The sequence below is a fragment of the Triticum aestivum genome, chromosome 5B, assembly GCF_018294505.1.
Source record: "Triticum aestivum cultivar Chinese Spring chromosome 5B, IWGSC CS RefSeq v2.1, whole genome shotgun sequence".
NCBI lineage: Eukaryota > Viridiplantae > Streptophyta > Magnoliopsida > Poales > Poaceae > Triticum > Triticum aestivum.
In genome coordinates this window covers 586,671,123-586,690,522 of record NC_057807.1, presented here as the reverse complement: position 1 = coordinate 586,690,522, position 19,400 = coordinate 586,671,123, and the positions used below count along the sequence as shown (strand labels likewise).

Here is a 19,400-nt window from a genome sequence, read left to right as displayed (position 1 = left end):
AATGGCTAGAGGCCATGAAATCTGAGATGGGATCCATGTATGAGAACAAAGTATGGACTTTGGTTGACTTGCCCGATGATCGGCAAGCCATTGAGAATAAATGGATTTTTAAGATGAAGACTGACGCTGATGGTAATATAACTGTCTATAAAGCTCGACTTGTTGCAAAAGGTTTTCGACAAGTTCAAGGGGTTGACTACGATGAGACTTTCTCACCCGTAGCGATGCTTAAGTCTGTCTGAATCATGTTAGCAATTGCTGCATTTTATGATTATGAAATTTGGCAAATGGATGTCAAAACTGCATTCTTGAATGGATTTCTGGAAGAAGAGTTGTATATGATGCAGCCAGAAGGTTTTGTTGATCCAAAAGGTGCTAACAAAGTGTGCAAGCTCCAGCGATCCATTTATGGACTGGTGCAAGCATCTCGGAGTTGGAATAAACGCTTTGATAGTGTGATCAAAGCATATGGTTTTATACAGACTTTTGGAGAAGCCTGTATTTACAAGAAAGTGAGTGGGAGCTCTGTAGCATTTCTGATATTATATGTAGATGACATATTATTAATTGGAAATGATATAGAATTTCTGGATAGCATAAAAGGATACTTGAATAAAAGGTTTTTCAATGAAAGACCTCAGTGAAGCTGCTTACATATTGAGCATCAAGATCTATTGAGATAGATCAAGACGCTTGATAAGTTTTTCAATAAGTACATACCTTGTCAAGATTTTGAAATAGTTCAAAATGGAACAGACAAAGAAAGAGTTCTTGCCTGTGTTGCAAAGGTGTGAAATTGAGTAAGACTCAAGACCCGACCACGGCAGAAAATAGAAAGAGAATGAAAGCCATTCCCTATGCATCAGTCATAGGTTCTATAAAAGTATGCCATGCTATGGACCAGACCTATTGTATACTCTGCCCTAGTTTGGCAAGGGAGTACAATAGTGATCTAGGAGTAGATCACTGGACATTGGTCAAAATTATCCTTAGTAGAATAAGGATATGTTTCTCGATTATTGAGGTGATAAAAGAGTTCGTCGTAAAGAGTTACATCGATGCAAGCTTTTACACTGATCCAGATGACTCTAAGTCTCAATCTGGATACATATTGTAAGTGGGAGCAATTAGCTAGAGTAGCTCCGTGCAAAGCATTGTAGACATACAATATTTGCAAAATACATACGACTCTGTAATATGACAGACCCGTTGACTAAACTTCTCTCACGAGCAAAACATGATCATACCTTAGTACTCTTTGGGTGTTAATCACATAGCGATGTGAACTAGATTATTGACTCTAGTAAACCCTTTGGGTGTTGATCACATGATGATGTGAACTATGGGTATTAATCACATACAGATGTGAATATTGGTGTTAAATCACATGATGATGTGAACTAGATTATTGACTCTAGTGCAAGTGGGAGACTGAAGGAAATATGCCCTAGAGGCAATAATAAAGTTATTATTTATTTCCTTATATCATGATAAATGTTTATTATTCATGCTAGAATTGTATCAACCGAAAACATAATACATGTGTGAATACATAGACAAACATAGTGTCACTAGTATGCCTCTACTTGACTAGCTCGTTTATCAAAGATGGTTATGTTTCCTAACCATGGACAAAGAGTTGTCATTTGATTAACGGGATCACATCATTAGGAGAATGATGTGATTGACTTGACCCATTCCGTTAGCTTAGCACTTGATCGTTTAGTATGTTGCTGATTGCTTTCTTCATGACTTATACATGTTCCTGTAACTATGAGATTATGCAACTCCCGTTTACCGGAGGAACACTTTGGGTGCTACCAAACGTCACAACGTAACTGGGTGATTATAAAGGAGTACTACAGGTGTCTCCAAAGGTACATGTTGGGTTGGCGTATTTCGAGATTAGGTTTTGTCACTCCGATTGTCGGAGAGGTATCTCTGGGCCCTCTCGGTAATGCACATCACTATAAGCCTTGCAAGCAATGTAGCTAATGAGTTAGTTACGGAATGATGCATTACGTAACGAGTAAAGAGACTTGCCAGTAACGAGATTGAACTAGGTATTGGATACCGACGATCGAATCTCGGGCAAGTAACATACCGATGACAAAGGGAACAACGTATGTTGTTATGCGGTTTGACCGATAAAGATCTTCGCAGAATATGTAGGAGCCAATATGAGCATCCAGGTTCCGCTATTGGTTATTGACCGAGAATAGTTCTAGGTCATGTCTACATTGTTCTCGAACCCGTAGGGTCCGCACGCTTAAGGTTTCGATGACAGTTATATTATGAGTTTATGAGTTTTGATGTACCGAAGGAGTTCGGAGTCCCGGATGAGATCGGGGACATGACGAGGAGTCTCGAAATGGTCGAGACGTAAAGATCGATATATTGGACGACTATATTCGGAGTTCGGAAAGGTTCCGAGTGATTCGGGTATTTTTCGGAGTACCGGAGAGTTACGGGAATTCGCCGGGGAGTATATGGGCCTTATTGGGCCATACGGGAATAGAGGAGAGAGGCCAAAAGGAAGGAGGCCTGCGCCCCCCCCCCCTCTGGTCCGAATTGGACAAGGGGGGCAGCCCACTTTTCCTTCTCCCTCTCCTCCTCTTTCCTTCTCCAACAAGGAAAGGAGGAGTCCTACTCCTCCTCTTTCCTTCTCCAACAAGGAAAGGAGGAGTCCTACTCCCGGTGGACTCCCCCCTTGGTGCGCCTCCTCCATAGGCTGGCCACCTCCCCCCTTGCTCCTATATATATGGGGCAGGGGGGCACCCCAAAGACACAACAACAATTTATCCTTGAGATCTATTAGCCGTGTGCGGTGCCTCCCTCCACCATAGTCCTCCTCGATAATATTGTAGCGGTGCTTAGGCGAAGCCCTGCGATGGTAGAACATCAAGATCGTCACCACGCCGTCGTGCTGACGGAACTCTCCCTCGACACTCGGCTGGATCGGAGTTCGAGGGACGTCATCGAGCTGAACGTGTGCTAGAACTCGGAGGTGCCGTAGTTTCGGTGCTTGATCGGTCGGGCCGTGAAGACGTACGACTACATCAACCGCGTTGTTCTAACGCTTCCGCTTTCGGTCTACAAGGGTATGTAGATTACACTCTCCCCTCTCGTTGCTATGCATCAACATGATCTTGCGTGTGCGTAGGAATTTTTTTTGAAATTACTACATTCCCCAACAAGGTTTTCACATGCAAATATACTATCTTGGACATCTTTTATGATTGTGAGCACTCATTAAGTATGACATGCTAAAAGAGTTGATGTTGGACAAGGAAGACAACATAATGGTTTATGTTTTCTCACATCTCAGTTAAAGCATGTTGTCGTTGATCTTCCCAACATTTTGAGCATGCATTTCCCCCTCATGCTAGCCAAATTCCTTGCACCAAGTAGAGATACTACTTGTGCTTCAAAATATCCTTATGTTGGAAATATGCCCTAGAGGCAATAATAAAATGGTTATTATTGTATTTCCTTGTTCATGATAATTGTCTATTGTTCATGCTATAACTGTATTAACTGGAAAATGTAATACGTGTGTGAATACATAGACCACAACATGTCCCTAGTGAGCCTCTAGTTGACTAGCTCGTAGATCAATAGATGGTTATGGTTCCCTGACCATGGACATTGGATGTCATTGATAACGGGATCACATCATTAGGAGAATGATGTGATGGATAAGACCCAATCCTAAGCATAGCACAAGATCGTGTAGTTCGTTTGCTAAGAGCTTTTCTAAATGTCAAGTATCATTTCCTTAGACCATGAGATTGTGCAACTCCCGGATACCGTAGGAATGCTTTGGGTGTACCAAACGTCACAACGTAACTGGGTGACTATAAAGGTGCACTACAGGTATCTCCAAAAGTGTCTGTTGGGTTGGCACGAACCGAGACTGGGATTTGTCACGCCGTATGACGGAGAGGTATCTCTGGGCCCACTCGGTAATGCATCATAATAATGAGCTCAATGTGACTAAGTAGTTAGTCACGAGATCTTGCATTACGGAACGAGTAACGTGACTTGCCGGTAACGAGATTGAACGAGGTATTGGGATACCGACGATCGAATCTCGGGCAAGTAACGTACCGATTGACAAAGGGAATTGTATACGGGATTGCTTGAATCCTCGACATCGTGGTTCATTCGATGAGATCATCGTGGAACATGTAGGAGCCAACATGGGTATCTAGATCCCGATGTTGGTTATTGGCCGGAGAACGTCTCAGTCATGTCTACATGGTTCCCGAACCCGTAGGGTCTACACACTTAAGGTTCGGTGACGCTAGAGTTGTTATGGGAAATAGTATGTGGTTATCGAAGGTAGTTCGGAGTCCCGGATGTGATCCCGGACGTCACAAGGAGTTCCGGAATGGTCCGGCGGTGAACATCAATATATTGGACTATGGATATTGGAATCCGGAACTGTTTCGGGGGTACAAGGCTATAGCCAGCATGACTGAAAGGTGTTTCGGGAGCCCAGGCAAGTGTTGGAGGGCCTCATGGACCAAAGGGGAAGGGGCAAACCAGTCCACTAAGGGTTGGGGAGGTGGGGCGCCTCCACGTAGCTTGGGAGGCAATCCTCCACCTGCTTGGCTTGGGGGGCAAGTCTCCCTAGGATTTTCCCGAGGGAGATCCAATCTGCTTGGCCGCCGCCCCCTAGGGGAAACCCTAGGGTGCCTCCCCTTCTCCCCTTGCCCCTATATATAGTGGAGGGGTCGGAGGGCAGCCATACCTCTCCCTTGGCGCAGCCCTCTCCCTCCTTCAACACCTCCTCCTCCTTCATAGTGCTTAGTGAAGCCCTGCTGGAGAACCACGAGCTCCACCACCACCACGCCGTCGTGCTGTCGGAGTTCTCCCTCAACTTGTCCTCTCCCCTTGCTGGATCAAGAAGGAGGAGACGTCCCCGGGCTGTACGTGTGTTGAACGCGGAGGCGCCGACCGTTCGGCGCTAGATCGGATCTTTCGTGATTTGAATCGCCGCGAGTACGACTCCATCATCCATGTTCTTGAAACGCTTCTGCATCGCGATCTTCAAGGGTATGAAGATACACTCCTCTCTCTCTCTCTTGTTGCTAGAATTTCCATAGATTGATCTTGGTGATGCATAGAAAATTTTGAATTTCTGCTACGTTCCCCAATAGTGGCATCATGAGCAAGGTCTACTGCATAGATTCTATGCACGAGTAGAACACAAGTAGTTGTGGGCGATGGTTTGTACAATTTGCTCACTGTTACTAGTCCTATCTTGATTCGGCGGCATTGTGGGATGAAGCGGCCCGGACCGACCTTACACGTACGCTTACGTGAGATAGGTTCCACCAACTGACATGCACTTGTTGCATAAGGTGGCTAGCGGGTGCCAGTCTCTCCCACTTTAGTCGGACCGGATTCGATGAAAAGGGTCCTTATGAAGGGTAAATAGCAATTGGCACATCACATTGTGGTTTTGGCGTAGGTAAGAAACGTTCTTGCTAGAAACCTATAACAGCCACGTAAAAACTTGCAACAACAATTAGAGGACGTCTAACTTGTTTTTGCAGCATATGCCGTGTGATGTGATATGGCCAAAAGGATGTGATGAATGATATATATGTGATGTATGAGATTGATCATGTTCTTGTAATAGGAATCACGACTTGCATGTCGATGAGTATGACAACCGGCAGGAGCCATAGGAGTTGTCTTAATTTATTGCATGACCTGCGTGTCATTGAATAACGCCATGTAATTACTTTACTTTATTGCTAAACCGTTAGCCATAGTAGTAGAAGTAATAGTTGGCGAGACAACTTCATGAAGACATGATGATGGAGATCATGGTGTCATGCCGGTGACGATGATGATCATGGCGCCGTGAAGATGGAGATCAAAAGGAGCAAAATGATATTGGCCATATCATGTCACTATTTGATTGCATGAGATGTTTATCATGTTATTGCATCTTATTTGCTTGGAACGACGGTAGCATAAAGAAGATGATCCCTCATTAAAATTTCAAGAAAGTGTTCCCCTAACTATGCACCATTGCGAAAGTTCGTTGTTTCGAAGCACCACGTGATGATCGGGTGTGATAGATTCTAACATTCACATACAACGGTGTAAGCCAGATTTACACACGCAAAACACTTAGGTTGACTTGACGAGCCTAGCATGTACAGACATGGCCTCAGAACACAAGAGACCGAAAGGTCGAACATGAGTCGTATAGTAGATACGATCAACATGAAGATGTTCACCGATGATGACTAGTCCGTCTCACATGATGATCGGACACGGCCTAGTTGACTCGGATCATGTGTCACTTAGATGACTAGAGGGATGTCTAGCTGAGTGGGAGTTCATTAAATAATTTGATTAGATGAACTTAATTATCATGAACATAGTCAAAAGGTCTTTGCAAATTATGTCGTAGCTTATGCTTTAGTTCTACTGTTTAAGATATGATCCTAGAGAAAATTTAGTTGAAAGTTGACAGTAGCAATTATGTCTGTATACTGAGGATTGTCCTCATTGCTGCATAGAAGGATTATGTCCTTAATGCACCGCTCGGTGTGCTGAACCTCGAACGTCGTCTGTGGATGTTGCGAACATCTGACATACACGTTTTGATGACTACGTGATAGTTCAGTAATGTTAAACGATTTAGAATTGAGGCACCGAGGACATTTCTGAGATGTTGCAGAACATATGAGATGTTCCAAGAGCTGAAATTGGGATTTCAGGCTCGTGCCCACGTCAAGAGGGATGAGACCTCTGACGAGTTTCTTAGCCTACAAACTAAGGGAGAAAAGCTCAATCATTGAGCATGTGCTCAGATTGTCTGAGTACTACAATCACTTGAATCGAGTGGGAGTTAATCTTCCAGATGAGATAGTGATGGTTCTCCATAGTCACTGCCACCAAGCTATTAGAGCTTCATGATCAACTATAACATATCAGGGATAGACATGATGATCCTTGAGCAATTCGCGATGTTTGACACTGCGAAAGTATAAATCGAGTAGGAGCATCAATTGTTGATGGTTAGTAAAACCACTAGTTTCAAGAAGGGCAAGGGCAAGAAGGGATACTTCATGAAACGGCAAATCAGTTGCTGCTCTAGTAAAGAAACCCAGGGTTGAACCCAAACCCGAGACTAAGTGCTTCTGTAATGAGGGAACGGTCACTGAAGCAGAACTACCCTAGATACTTGGTAGATGAGAAGGCTCGCAAGGTTGATAGAAGTATATTGGATATACATTGTATTAAATGTGTACTTTACTAGTACTCCTAGTAGCACCAGGGTATTAAGATACCGGTTCGGTTGCTAAGTGTTAGTAACTCGAAATAAAAGAGCTACGGAATAAACAGAGACTAGCTAAAGGTGAGATGACGATGTGTGTTGGAAGTGTTTCCAAGGTTGATATGATCAAGCATCGCCTGCTCCCTCTACCATCGAGATTGGTGTTAAACCTAAATAATTGTTATTTGGTGTTTGTGTTGAGCATAGACATGATTGGATTATGTTTATCGCAATACGGTTATTCATTTAAGGAGAATAATGGTTACTCTATTTATTTGAATAATACCTTCAATGGTCTTGCACCTAAAATGAGTTTATTGAATCTCGATCATGGTGATACACATGTTCGTGCCAAAAGATATAAGATAGTAATGATAGTACCACATACTTGTGGCACTGCCACTTGAGTCATATTGGTATAAAATGCATGAAGAAGCTCCATATTGATGGATCTTTGGACTCACTCATTTTTGAAAAGATTGAGACATGCGAACCACGTCTATTGGTATGTACGCATGAAGAAACTCCATGCAGATGGATCGTTTGGACTCACTTGATTTTGAATCACTTGAGACATGCAAATCATACCATATGGGCAAGATGACTGAAAGGCCTCGTTTTCAGTGAGATGGAACAAGAGAGCAACTTGTTGGAAGTAATACATTTGATGTGTGCAATCCAATGAGTGCTGAGGCACACAGTGAATATCGTTATGCTCTTACTTCACAGATGATTTGAGTAGATTCTTAGTATATTTACTTGATGAAACACAAGTATGAATTATTGAAAGGTTCAAGTAATTTCAAAGTGAAGTTGAAGATCGTCGTGACAAGAGGATAAAATGCCTATGATATGATCATAGAGATGAATATCTGAGTTACGAGTTTGGTAAACAATTAAGACATTGTGGAAATTGTTTCACAACTAATACCGCCTGGAACACCATAGTGTGATGGTGTGTCCGAACATCATAACTGCACCCTATTAGATATGGTGCATACCATGATGTCTCTTATCGAATTACTACTATCGTTTATGGGTTAGGCATTAGAGACAACCGCATTCACTTTAAATAGGGCACCATGTAATTCTGTTGAGATGACACCATATGAACTATGGTTTAGAGAAACCTAAGTTGTCATTTCTTAAAAGTTTGGGGTTGCGACGCTTATGTGAAAGGTTTTGCCTGATAAGCTCGAACCGAAAGCGGATAAATGCATCTTCATAGGACATCCAAAACAGTTGGGTATACCTCCTATTTCAGATCCGGAAGCAAAAGTGATTGTTTCTACAAATGGGTCCTTTCTCGAGGAAAAGTTTCTCTTGAAAGAATTAAGTGGGAGGATGGTGGAGACTTGATGAGGTTATTGAACCATCACTTCAACTAGTGTGTAGCAGGGCACAGGAAGTTGTTCCTATGGCGCCTACACCAATTGAAGTGGAAGCTGATGATAGTGATCATGAAACTTCAGATCAAGTCGCTACCAAACCTCGTAGGTCGACAAGGATGCGCACTACTTCAGAGTGGTACGTAATCCTGTCTTAGAGGTCATGTTGCTAGACAACAATGAACCTACGAGCTATGGAGAAGCGATGGTGGGCCCAGATTCCGACGAATGGCTTGAGGCCATAAAATCAGAGAGAGGATCCATGTATGAAAACAAAGTATAGACTTTGGAAGAACTACTTGATGGTCGTAAGGCTGTCGAGTACAGATGGATTTTAAAAGGAAGACGAACAATGATGGTAAGTGTCACCATTAAGAAAGCTCGACTTGTCGCTAAAATGTTTTCCGACAAGTTCAAGGAGTTGACTACGATGAGACTTTCTCACTCATAGTAATGCTAAGAATCTGTTGGAATTATGTTAGCAGTTATTGCATTATTTATGAAATCTTGCAGATAGGATGTCAAAACATAGTTTCCTCGATGACTTTCTTGAGGAAAGGTTGTATGTGATACAACCAGAAGGTTTTGTCCATCCTGAAAGATGCTAACAAGTATGCAAAGCTCCAGTAATCCTTCTAAGGACTGGAGTAAGCATCTCGGAGATGGAATATACGCTTTGATGAGATGATCACAGATTTTGGGTTTATACAAAGTTTATGAGAAACTTGTATTTCCAAAGAAGTGAGTGGGAGCACTATAGAATTTCTGATGAGTATATGTTGTTGACATATTGTTGATCAGAAATGATGTAGAGTTTCTGAAAAGCATATAGGGTTATTTGAAAAGTTTTTTTCAATGAAAAACCTGGATTAAGCTACTTGAACATTGAGCATCAAGATCTATAAGGATAGATCAAAATCGCTTAATAGTACTTTCAAACGAACACATACCGTGACAAGATTTTGAAGGAGTTCAAAATAGATCGGCAAAGAAGGAGTTCTTGGCTGTGTTATAAGGTGTGAGTATTGAGTAAGACTCAAGACATGACCACGGCAGAATAGAGAGAAAGGACGAAGGTCGTCCCCTATGCTTTAGACATAGGCTCTACAGTATGCTATGTTGTGTACCGCACCTGAAGTGTGCCTTGCCATGAGTCAGTCAAGGGGTACAAGTGTGATCCAAGAATGGGTCATAGGACAACGGTCAAGGTTATCCTTAGTAACTAGTGGACTAAGAAATTTTCTCGATTATGGAGGTGGTAAAAGAATTCGTCGTAAAGGGTTACGCCGATGCAAACTTTGACACTAATCTGGATGATTCTGAGTAGTAAACCGGATTCGTATAGTAGAACAGTTATTTGGAATAGCTCCAAATAGAGCGTGGTAGCTGCATCTACAAGATGACATAGAGATTTGTAAAGCACACATGGATCTGAAAGGTTCAGACCCGTTGACTAATAACCTCTCTCACAAGCGAGATATGATCAAACCCCATGGGTGTTGAATTCATTACAATCACATAGTGATGTGAACTAGATTATTGACTGTTGGAAATATGCCCTAGAGGCAATAATAAAATGGTTATTATTGTATTTCCTTGTTCATGATAATTGTCTATTGTTCATGCTATAATTGTATTAACTGGAAACTCTAATACATGTGTGAATACATAGACCACAACATGTCCCTAGTGAGCCTCTAGTTGACTAGCTCATTGATCAATAGATGGTTATGGTTTCCTGACCATGGACATTGGATGTCATTGATAACGGGATCACATCATTAGGAGAATGATGTGATGGATAAGACCCAATCCTAAGCATAGCACAAGATCGTGTAGTTCGTTTGCTAAGAGCTTTTCTAAATGTCAAGTATCATTTCCTTAGACCATGAGATTGTGCAACTCCCGGATACCGTAGGAATGCTTTGGGTGTACCAAACGTCACAACGTAACTGGGTGGCTATAAAGGTGCACTACAGGTATCTCCGAAAGTGTCTGTTGGGTTGGCACGAATCGAGACTGGGATTTGTCACTCCGTATGACGGAGAGGTATCTCTGGGCCCACTCGATAATGCATCATCATAATGAGCTCAATGTGACTAAGTAGTTAGTCATGGGATCATGCATTACGGAACGAGTAAAGTGACTTGCCGGTAACGAGATTGAACGAGGTATTGGGATACCGATGATCGAATCTCGGGCAAGCAACGTACCGGTTGACAAAGGGAATTGTATACGGGATTGATTGAATCCTCGACATCGTGGTTCATCCGATGAGATCATCGTGGAACATGTGGGAGCCAACATGGGTATCCAGATCCCTGCTGTTGGTTATTGGCCGGAGAACGTCTCGGTCATGTCTGCATGGTTCCCGAACCCGTAGGGTCTACACACTTAAGGTTCGGTGACGCTAGAGTTGTTATGGGAAATAGTATGTGGTTACCGAAGGTAGTTCGGAGTCCCGGATGTGATCCCGGACGTCACGAGGAGTTCCGGAATGGTCCGGCGATGAAGATCGATATATTGGACGATGGATATTGGAATCCAGAAGTGTTCCGGGGGTACCAGGCTATAGCCAGCATGACCGAAAGGTGTTTCGGGAGCCCCCGACAAGTGTTGGGGGGCCTCATGGACCCAAAGGGGAAGGGGCAAACCAGCCCACTAAGGGGTGGTGCGCCCCCCACACCCTTTCCCACGTTAGTTGGGGAGGTGGGGCGCCTCCACCTAGCTTGGGAGGCAATCCTCCACCTGCTTGGCTTGGGGGGCAAGTCTCCCTAGGATTTTCCCTAGGGATATCCAATCTGCTTGGCCGCCGCCCCCTAGGGGAAACCCTCGGGTGCCTCCCCCTCTCCCCTTGCCCCTATATATAGTGGAGGGGTGGGAGAGCAGCCGTACCTCTCCCTTGGCGCAGCCCTCTCCCTCCTCCAACACCTCCTCCTCCTTCATAGTGCTTAGCGAAGCCCTGCTAGAGAACCACAAGCTCCACCACCACCACACCGTCGTGCTGTCGGAGTTCTCCCTCAACTTCTCCTCTCCCCTTGCTGGATCAAGAAGGAGGAGACGTCCCCGGGCTGTACGTGTGTTGAACGCGGAGGCGCCGTCCGATCGGCGCTAGATCGGATCTTCCGCGATTTGAATCGCCGCGAGTACGACTCCATCATCCGTGTTCTTGAAACACTTCCGCATCGCGATCTTCAAGGGTATGAAGATACACTCCTCTCTCTCTCTCGTTGCTAGAATCTCCATAGATTGATCTTGGTGATGCGTAGAAAATTTTGAATTTCTACTACGTTCCCCAATAGTGGCATCATGAGCAAGGTCTATTGCGAGATTCTATGCACGAGTAGAACACAAGTAGTTGTGGGCGGTGGTTTGTACAATTTGCTCACTGTTACTAGTCCTATCTTGATTCGGCGGCATTGTGGGATGAAGCGGCCCGGACCGACCTTACACGTACGCTTACGTGAGACAGGTTCCACCGACTGACATGCACTTGTTGCATAAGGTGGCTAGCGGGTGCCAGTCTCTCCCACTTTAGTCGGATCGGATTCGATGAAAAGGGTCCTTATGAAGGGTAAATAGCAATTGGCATATCACATTGTGGTTTTGGCGTAGGTAAGAAACGTTCTTGCTAGAAACCTATAACAGCCACGTAAAAACTTGCAACAACAATTAGAGGACGTCTAACTTGTTTTTGCAGCATATGCCGTGTGATGTGATATGGCCAAAAGGATGTGATGAATGATATATATGTGATGTATGAGAATGATCATGTTCTTGTAATAGGAATCACGACTTTCATGTCGATGAGTATGACAACCGGCAGGAGCCATAGAAGTTGTCTTAATTTATTGCATGACATGCGTGTCATTGAATAATGCCATGTAATTACTTTACTTTATTGCTAAACCTTTAGCCATAATAGTAGAAGTAATAGTTGGTGAGACAACTTCATGAAGACATGATGATGGATATCATGATGATGGAGATCATGGTGTCATGCCGGTGACGATGATGATCATGGCGCCCCGAAGATGGAGATCAAAAGGAGCAAAATGATATTGGCCATATCATGTCACTATTTGATTGCATGAGATGTTTATCATGTTATTGCATCTTATTTGCTTGGAACGACGGTAGCATAAAGAAGATGATCCCTCATTAAAATTTCAAGTAAGTTGTCATGTTGCAAGCAATAAAAATTGCTCCCTACAATCTTGTTAGTGCAGAGAAAATAAGCTTTATACAATCTTGTTATGTAAGCAATAAAAGCAACGGACTGCATAATAAAGGCCCATATACAAGTGGCAATATAAAGTGACGTTCTTTTGCATTAAGATATTGTGCATCCAACCCTAAAAACACATGACAACCTCTACTTCCCTCCGCGAAGGGTCTATCTTTTACTTTAGGTTTTTAATTTATGCTTGAGTCAAGATGATCTTCACCTTTTATTTTTTCATTTTATCCTTTGGCAAGCTCCTCATGTTTGAAAGATCTTGATATATACTAGCAAATGTGCCCGTGTGTTGCAACGGGAGAGAAAACATAACACACACTCTTAACCCAACAACCATCACTCAAGACCACAATAGGTCCATCTCCTTTATTTTTGCGAGGCATCATATTTGTGTTGCCGCTTATCCTCCTCCTTACCCTCGCCGGCGATGGTCTCGGTGTTCACCCAAAACAAAAAAAACGTGTTTGAATATGTTTAATCCTAAGGTGTCTCTCTCTCCTCCCTCTCCCTCCCTCCCTCCCTCCCTCCCTCCCTCGCTTTCGCTCACTCCCGCGATGAGAAATCTGTTGTTTTCCCCTGCAATATTTTTCAGAGGTGTGCATGTGTAGTTATCGATGTTTTCTTTTATCTATATTGTTATAGTGGGGTGTTTATTTGCAATCCGGGTCGCCGCCGGTATGGAAGGAAAACGGATCTTACGCTATAAATTATAAGTTTGCTCCCAAAACGATATTTTAAAATATTTAACAGGTAAAATTAACATCATATTTAGACTCCACATATTTTTCTAATAAATTTTCATATATAATATGTTAAAATCGAAGTTATGGTTTAAAAGATACGGATAATTTAGAAAATAATTTGTTTGACTTAAATATATTCCAAAATAATATTTAAAAATACTTAACAGGTGAAAATAATATCGTATTCATATTCTACAAAATTTTCTAATCAAATTTCATATATAACATGTTCAAATCGGAGTTACGGTTTAAAAGATATGGATGATTTAAAAAAACATTGTTTGATTTAAATATGATCCGCAAATGAATTACCTAAAACATCAAGGGGGTTTTCGAAAAATGTAAAATAACGGTTCGGGGATGACTTAAATCCGGACTGCGGGTTGATTTCAACAAAACACAGGGGCTTTTGTGTAAAATATGAAAAAATGATCCGTTTTAACTTAAAACAGGACTGCGGGTTGAATTATCTGAAATAGAGGGACTTTTCTAAAAAATGTCATGACGGACGAAAGAAACTCAATTTGCTTTATTATTAGGTAAAGATATATATATATATATATATATATATATATATATATATATATTAGCAGAATAACTATTCTGCACACCACTTCCGCACTGCACGCTGAATGCAAGTGCACTGCATCTTCTTGACGACGAGCACTGCAATATATACTAGTGAACTTCTCATCGGAAAAAACTGCACGCGTTGTTTTTTCGGTAGTGTTTTCGCTCTAATTTTTTAACCGTTTATCGGAATGAGGCGTGTAATATACCGTTGAAAAGCTATGGATTAAGCGCAACTTCGACATGTTGGACAGTTTCCGAGATTCCACACGGTTTAAGAGCAGTTTTGAAAATGGTGCGGCGGATGACGAGTGGCAGCGAGCGTTTTTTCGTGTTTTTTGTCTAAACTGCTTGTCGGAACGAAGCAAATGACATGCCGTTGGATAGATATCGTCAAGGCGCATCTTTTTCATATATAAATGTTTCTCTAATTCCTTACGGTTTAAGAGCAGTTTCAAATTTACTAAATCGCGAAATTCTGTTTTTCAATTTTTTTCAAATTTTTGGTACTGTTTTCGCTCTAGTTTTTTAATCGTTTGTCGAAACGAGGCGTGTAATATATTATTGAAAATCTATGGACAAGGCGCAACTTTCATATGTTGCAATGTTTTTGAGATTCCTTACGGTTTTAAGTTAATTTTAAAAATTGTGTGGCAGACGACGAGTGGCAGCTGCTGTTTTTCGCGAAATTTTTACAAACTGCTGCTCAGAATGATTCAAATGATACCCCATTGGAAAGGTATCGACGGGCGCAACTTTTTCATGTAGAACACTCTCTCTAATTCCTTACGGTTTAAGAGCAGTTTTAAATTTACCGAAGCACGGATACTCTGTTTTTCGCGACACCCAAATCGACGTGCGTACTTCATCCGACTGAAAACCGCACTGCATCGGACGAAATGCCGCACTGCATTAGAAGGGCAAGAGAATTGCATGGTTTCCTTTTTGTGGGACGTGAATTTTTGAAGACGGGGAAGAAAACCGCACTGCTTTTAGACGAAAAAGCGCACTACATCAAAGAGTCAAGCGAACTTCATGATTTTTCTTGTCGGGCGTAAATTTTCTCAGATGAGCTTTTGTGAGTTTCTGTCATCATTTTTTATGAAAGAACGCACTGCTTCGAACGGAAAACCGCACTGCATCAGAAAGTTGAGCGAACTTCATGATTTCTTTTTGTTGGACGTACATTTTGTCGAACAAGTTTTTGTTTTCTTTTTTTAAACATTTTTTTATAAATGAGAGTGGACTGCAGAGACGAGTGCAAATGAACCTCGACATACATGGAAGTGAACCACATTACTATTTTTGTTTCGCTAATTTTTTTCACACTTCCACGCTTTGTGCAAGTGAACATCATCACTCTCAAAAGTGAACCACATCCAAGGACCAAACGCACTGCATGTGTTGATGTAATCGACTTATCTTTAAAACACATGAAACAAATTGCACTTCATACATAGGGGTAATGAGCTGCTACACAAATCACCCCACAAACAAAACAAAATGCATTAGAGAAAGAAGTGAACCTCCCATGGGGATTTCTTTCTTTATTTTACAAAGTGAACCACTAAAGGGCACACTGACATACAATTGAGGTGCGTTTGGAAGAAAAGTGATGTTTAACAGAGTGCATGTGTGCGCACCCCGCACTGCATAAAACTGAAAATGCACCGCCGCGCTACCAAAATCGCACTGCAATATCAATGCAATTATTTTCTCTCTTTTTCACAAAGTGAACCACAGAGGGATTTACAACGAACTGTACCTATATTGTAAAAAAGAACACGAACATTTTCACTTCAAAATTATTTTGGACCACTAAGGGTCGGCGGTGATGGGCCATGTGCCCTGTGCACGGCGAGGGGTAAAAGGGGAGTACAGGGGCGAGGCCGCTGTCCTCATGGTCAATGGAAACCACCACCTGGGCCATATTCACCAACGAGAAGTGAGGAAAAGGTGGAACTAGATGATGTGCACTGCTTTTTTCTCAAAAAATGATGATGTGCACTGCACTGGAACCGCACAAAACCAAAAAAATTATCGGACCACGTCAGTGAGCTGCACACGGGGCGTCAACTGCACTGCACAGCCATGCGCATCGAACTGTATCGCTTGCTCGCCGGGATTGGACCTCGCTCCTCGCTGAAGGGAGTTTGCACTCCGGGCGCAGGTAGTGGACGTTGAAGCTTGACATGGCAGAGAGAGGAAGCCGTCATCGCCTTAGAGGAAGCAGCTGGAAAAGACAGGGCGTGGCCAGCGCCAAGGATTTTCACAATGAGCTGCAAAAATATATTCAGTGAGCTGCAAAAAGTATTCAAAGGAGTTGCAAACAGGGGGAAGGCGGATCCAACACTGAACAACGACTGGTGTTTTTGGCTGCCGCAGTCGCTGTAGTCCACCAGTACTAGCACACAGGGAAGAGCTCGTCGAGGTACGGCTTGGGGGAGGGGAACCAGATCGGGACTACATCCAGCGGAGAAGGCAAGGGCATGGCACCGGCGGTGGCGGTCCGGAGCACCCACTTCGTGGAGGTGGTCGCCGCGTGCTGAACTGCAAGTGGGTGTGCCGGCGTGCCGCAGAGTGACTCGTCGTGGTCATCCCGTTGGTACCCGGTGAACTTCAAACCTGGAAAAATTCAAACAACAGGTTCGTGAGGAGAGCTCGCCGGAGAGGAGAGGAGGAGAAGGGAGAAGAGCTAGCTAGAGGGATGGGGATCTCGCGCCATGGAGCTTTGCCATGGAGCACTGGGTGAGCTGGATCTGGGGGATGGGGGCAGTCGCTCGTCGGGATGGTGGGGCTGATGTGGGATCGGGGGATGCTTACCCAAGCCTCGCTGGAGAGGAGGGAGCCGGTCGCTCTCCTCCCTCGGACCCGTCTCGATCGAGCGGCCGCGAGTCTGTTGGGGGAGGGGGTCCGCCCCTTGGAACGATGCAGTTGATGGCCCGACGGCGCGTCGCCATGGGGGGTGAATCCAGTGGTGGGGGCCTGGATCTGGGGCTGGGAGGGGCGAGGGTGGTGGGGGTAGCCGGCCGTCGCCGGGATGACAGGGGGGCGGTGCTGGTAGTCGGGCCGGCGCGAGGGTGGGGTGGTGATTGGGGAGGAACCCACGAGGCCGCTCCGCGGTAGAAGGTGGGTTGAGGGGGGTGCTCGGGGGGTGGTCGCCAATGGCGCTTGTGTGGAAGAAAGCTGGGATGGGTGGGGGGAGGTGCTCGGGGGGTGGTCGCTAATGGCGCATGTGTGGGAAGAGAGCTGGGATGGGTGGGGGTGGGTGGGGAAGAAGGTACGGTGGGGGTGGGCCGGTTTCTTTTTTGTCCGCTGCGTGCAGTTTGTTTGTTGGTTTTTGTGTTCAGGCAGGTGTTAGCAGAATAAGGAAGTGATGTGCAGAATAAGACTCTTAAGGGGTGTTATCATAATAGACCCACCCTATATATATATAGGGAAAATCCATCCTACCACCCGGTGGTAGTTACCCCACATATCTCATATACTACCATGTGGTAATATATATACTATTTTATTATTTTGAATATGTTCATATACTATATCTAAGAAAATTTCAAAGCAAGTTACATGAAAAGATTGCATATGAGTCCATAGTTTTTGTTATATTTGTGGAATACGTACATATTTGTACGTAAAAAAGAGCATACTCAAAATATGATACATACTATCTAAATATTAGTATATATACTACCTAAACATTGTTATATACTACATACTACACATACATACTCTTGGTTTCGACAGATACTACATACAACATACAAAATGCAAGCGGTGGTAACTACCACTGCTTGTAGGAAACATTTGTCCTATATATATATATATATATATATATATATATATATATATATATATATATATATATATATATATATATATATATATATATCCAATTGGATGTACGTTAGCATGAATTATTATTGTTGACATCACCCAAAGGTGAATACATTGGGAGGCAACACAATAAGCCCCTATCTTTCTCAGTGTCCGGTTGAAACTCCATAACCACAAGTATTGCGTGAGTGTTAGAAATGGTAGAAGACTATATGATAGTTGAGTATGTGGACTTGCTAAAAGGCTCTATTCTTGACTCTTTCTGATGTTATGATAAATTGTAATTGCTTTAATGACTGAGATTATAGTTTGTTAGTTCCCAATGAAGTTTTTGAACCATACTTGACATTGTGAATTGATTGTTACTTGAGCACAAGAAATCATATGACAAAATCTATATATGTTGTTGTTATAAGAATGATCATGATGCCCTCATGTCCGTATTTTATTTTTATCGACACCTCTATCTCTAAACATGTGTACATACTTTTCGATATCGGCTTCCGCTTGAGGACAAGCGAGGTCTAAGCTTGGAGGAGTTCATACGTCCATTTTGCATCATGCTTTTATATCGATGTTTATTGCATTATGGGCTGTTATTACACATTATGTCTCAATACTTATGGATATTCTCTCTTATTTTACAAGGTTTGCCATGAAGAGGGGGGATGCCGACAGCTGGAATTTTGGCTGGAAAAGGAGCAAATATTGGAAACCTATTCCGCACAGCTCCAAAAGTCCTGAAACTCCACGAAAGTCATTTTTGGATTTAATAAGAACTTTTGAGCGAAGAAAGTACTTGAGGGGGCCCATGATACGTCTCCAACGTATCTATAATTTTTGGTTCCTCCATGCTACTTTATCTACTGTTTTAGGCAATATTGGGCTTTATTATCCACTTTTATATTATTTTTGGGACTAACCTATTAACCGGAGGCCCAGCCCAGATTTGCTGTTTTATGCCTATTTCAGTGTTTCGAGGAAAAGGAATATCAGACGCAGTCAAAACGGAACGTACACTGGTAGAAAAAGAGGCTTCCGTCCAGCCCCATTAGTCGCGAAACTGTAGGAACCGCGACTAATGAAGTCTTTAGTCGCGGTTCGGCAGACGAATCGCGACCAAAGGCCTGGGCCCAGGGCGCTCGGTGGCCAGCTGGTGCACGTGAGGGGCTTTAGTCGCGGTTGGCCAGGCCAACCGCGACTAAAGGTGCCCAAAGGCCTTTAGTCGCGGTTGGCCAGGCCAACCGCGACTAAAGCTCCTCCCCTATATATACCAGTTCAGCACGCTCACTTAGCCATTTGGTGCCACTTCTCTT

The 19,400-nt window shown here is 43.3% G+C and overlaps 1 protein-coding gene across 1 annotated transcript in view; it reads right to left on the bottom strand.

Annotated features, from left to right (window-relative positions):
* Positions 1–16,447: 16,447 nt before the first annotated feature.
* Positions 16,448–19,400, bottom strand: part of LOC123115062 (formin-like protein 5) — a 30,383-nt gene continuing 27,430 nt past the window's right edge. The window contains exons 2-3 of the mRNA XM_044536347.1: positions 17,071–17,470; positions 16,448–16,872 (exon numbers count right to left, since the gene is read on the bottom strand). Coding sequence (XP_044392282.1) covers positions 16,652–16,872; positions 17,071–17,470 — 621 coding nt within the window. The 3' untranslated portion in view covers positions 16,448–16,651. The remainder of the gene's footprint in view (positions 16,873–17,070; positions 17,471–19,400) is intronic.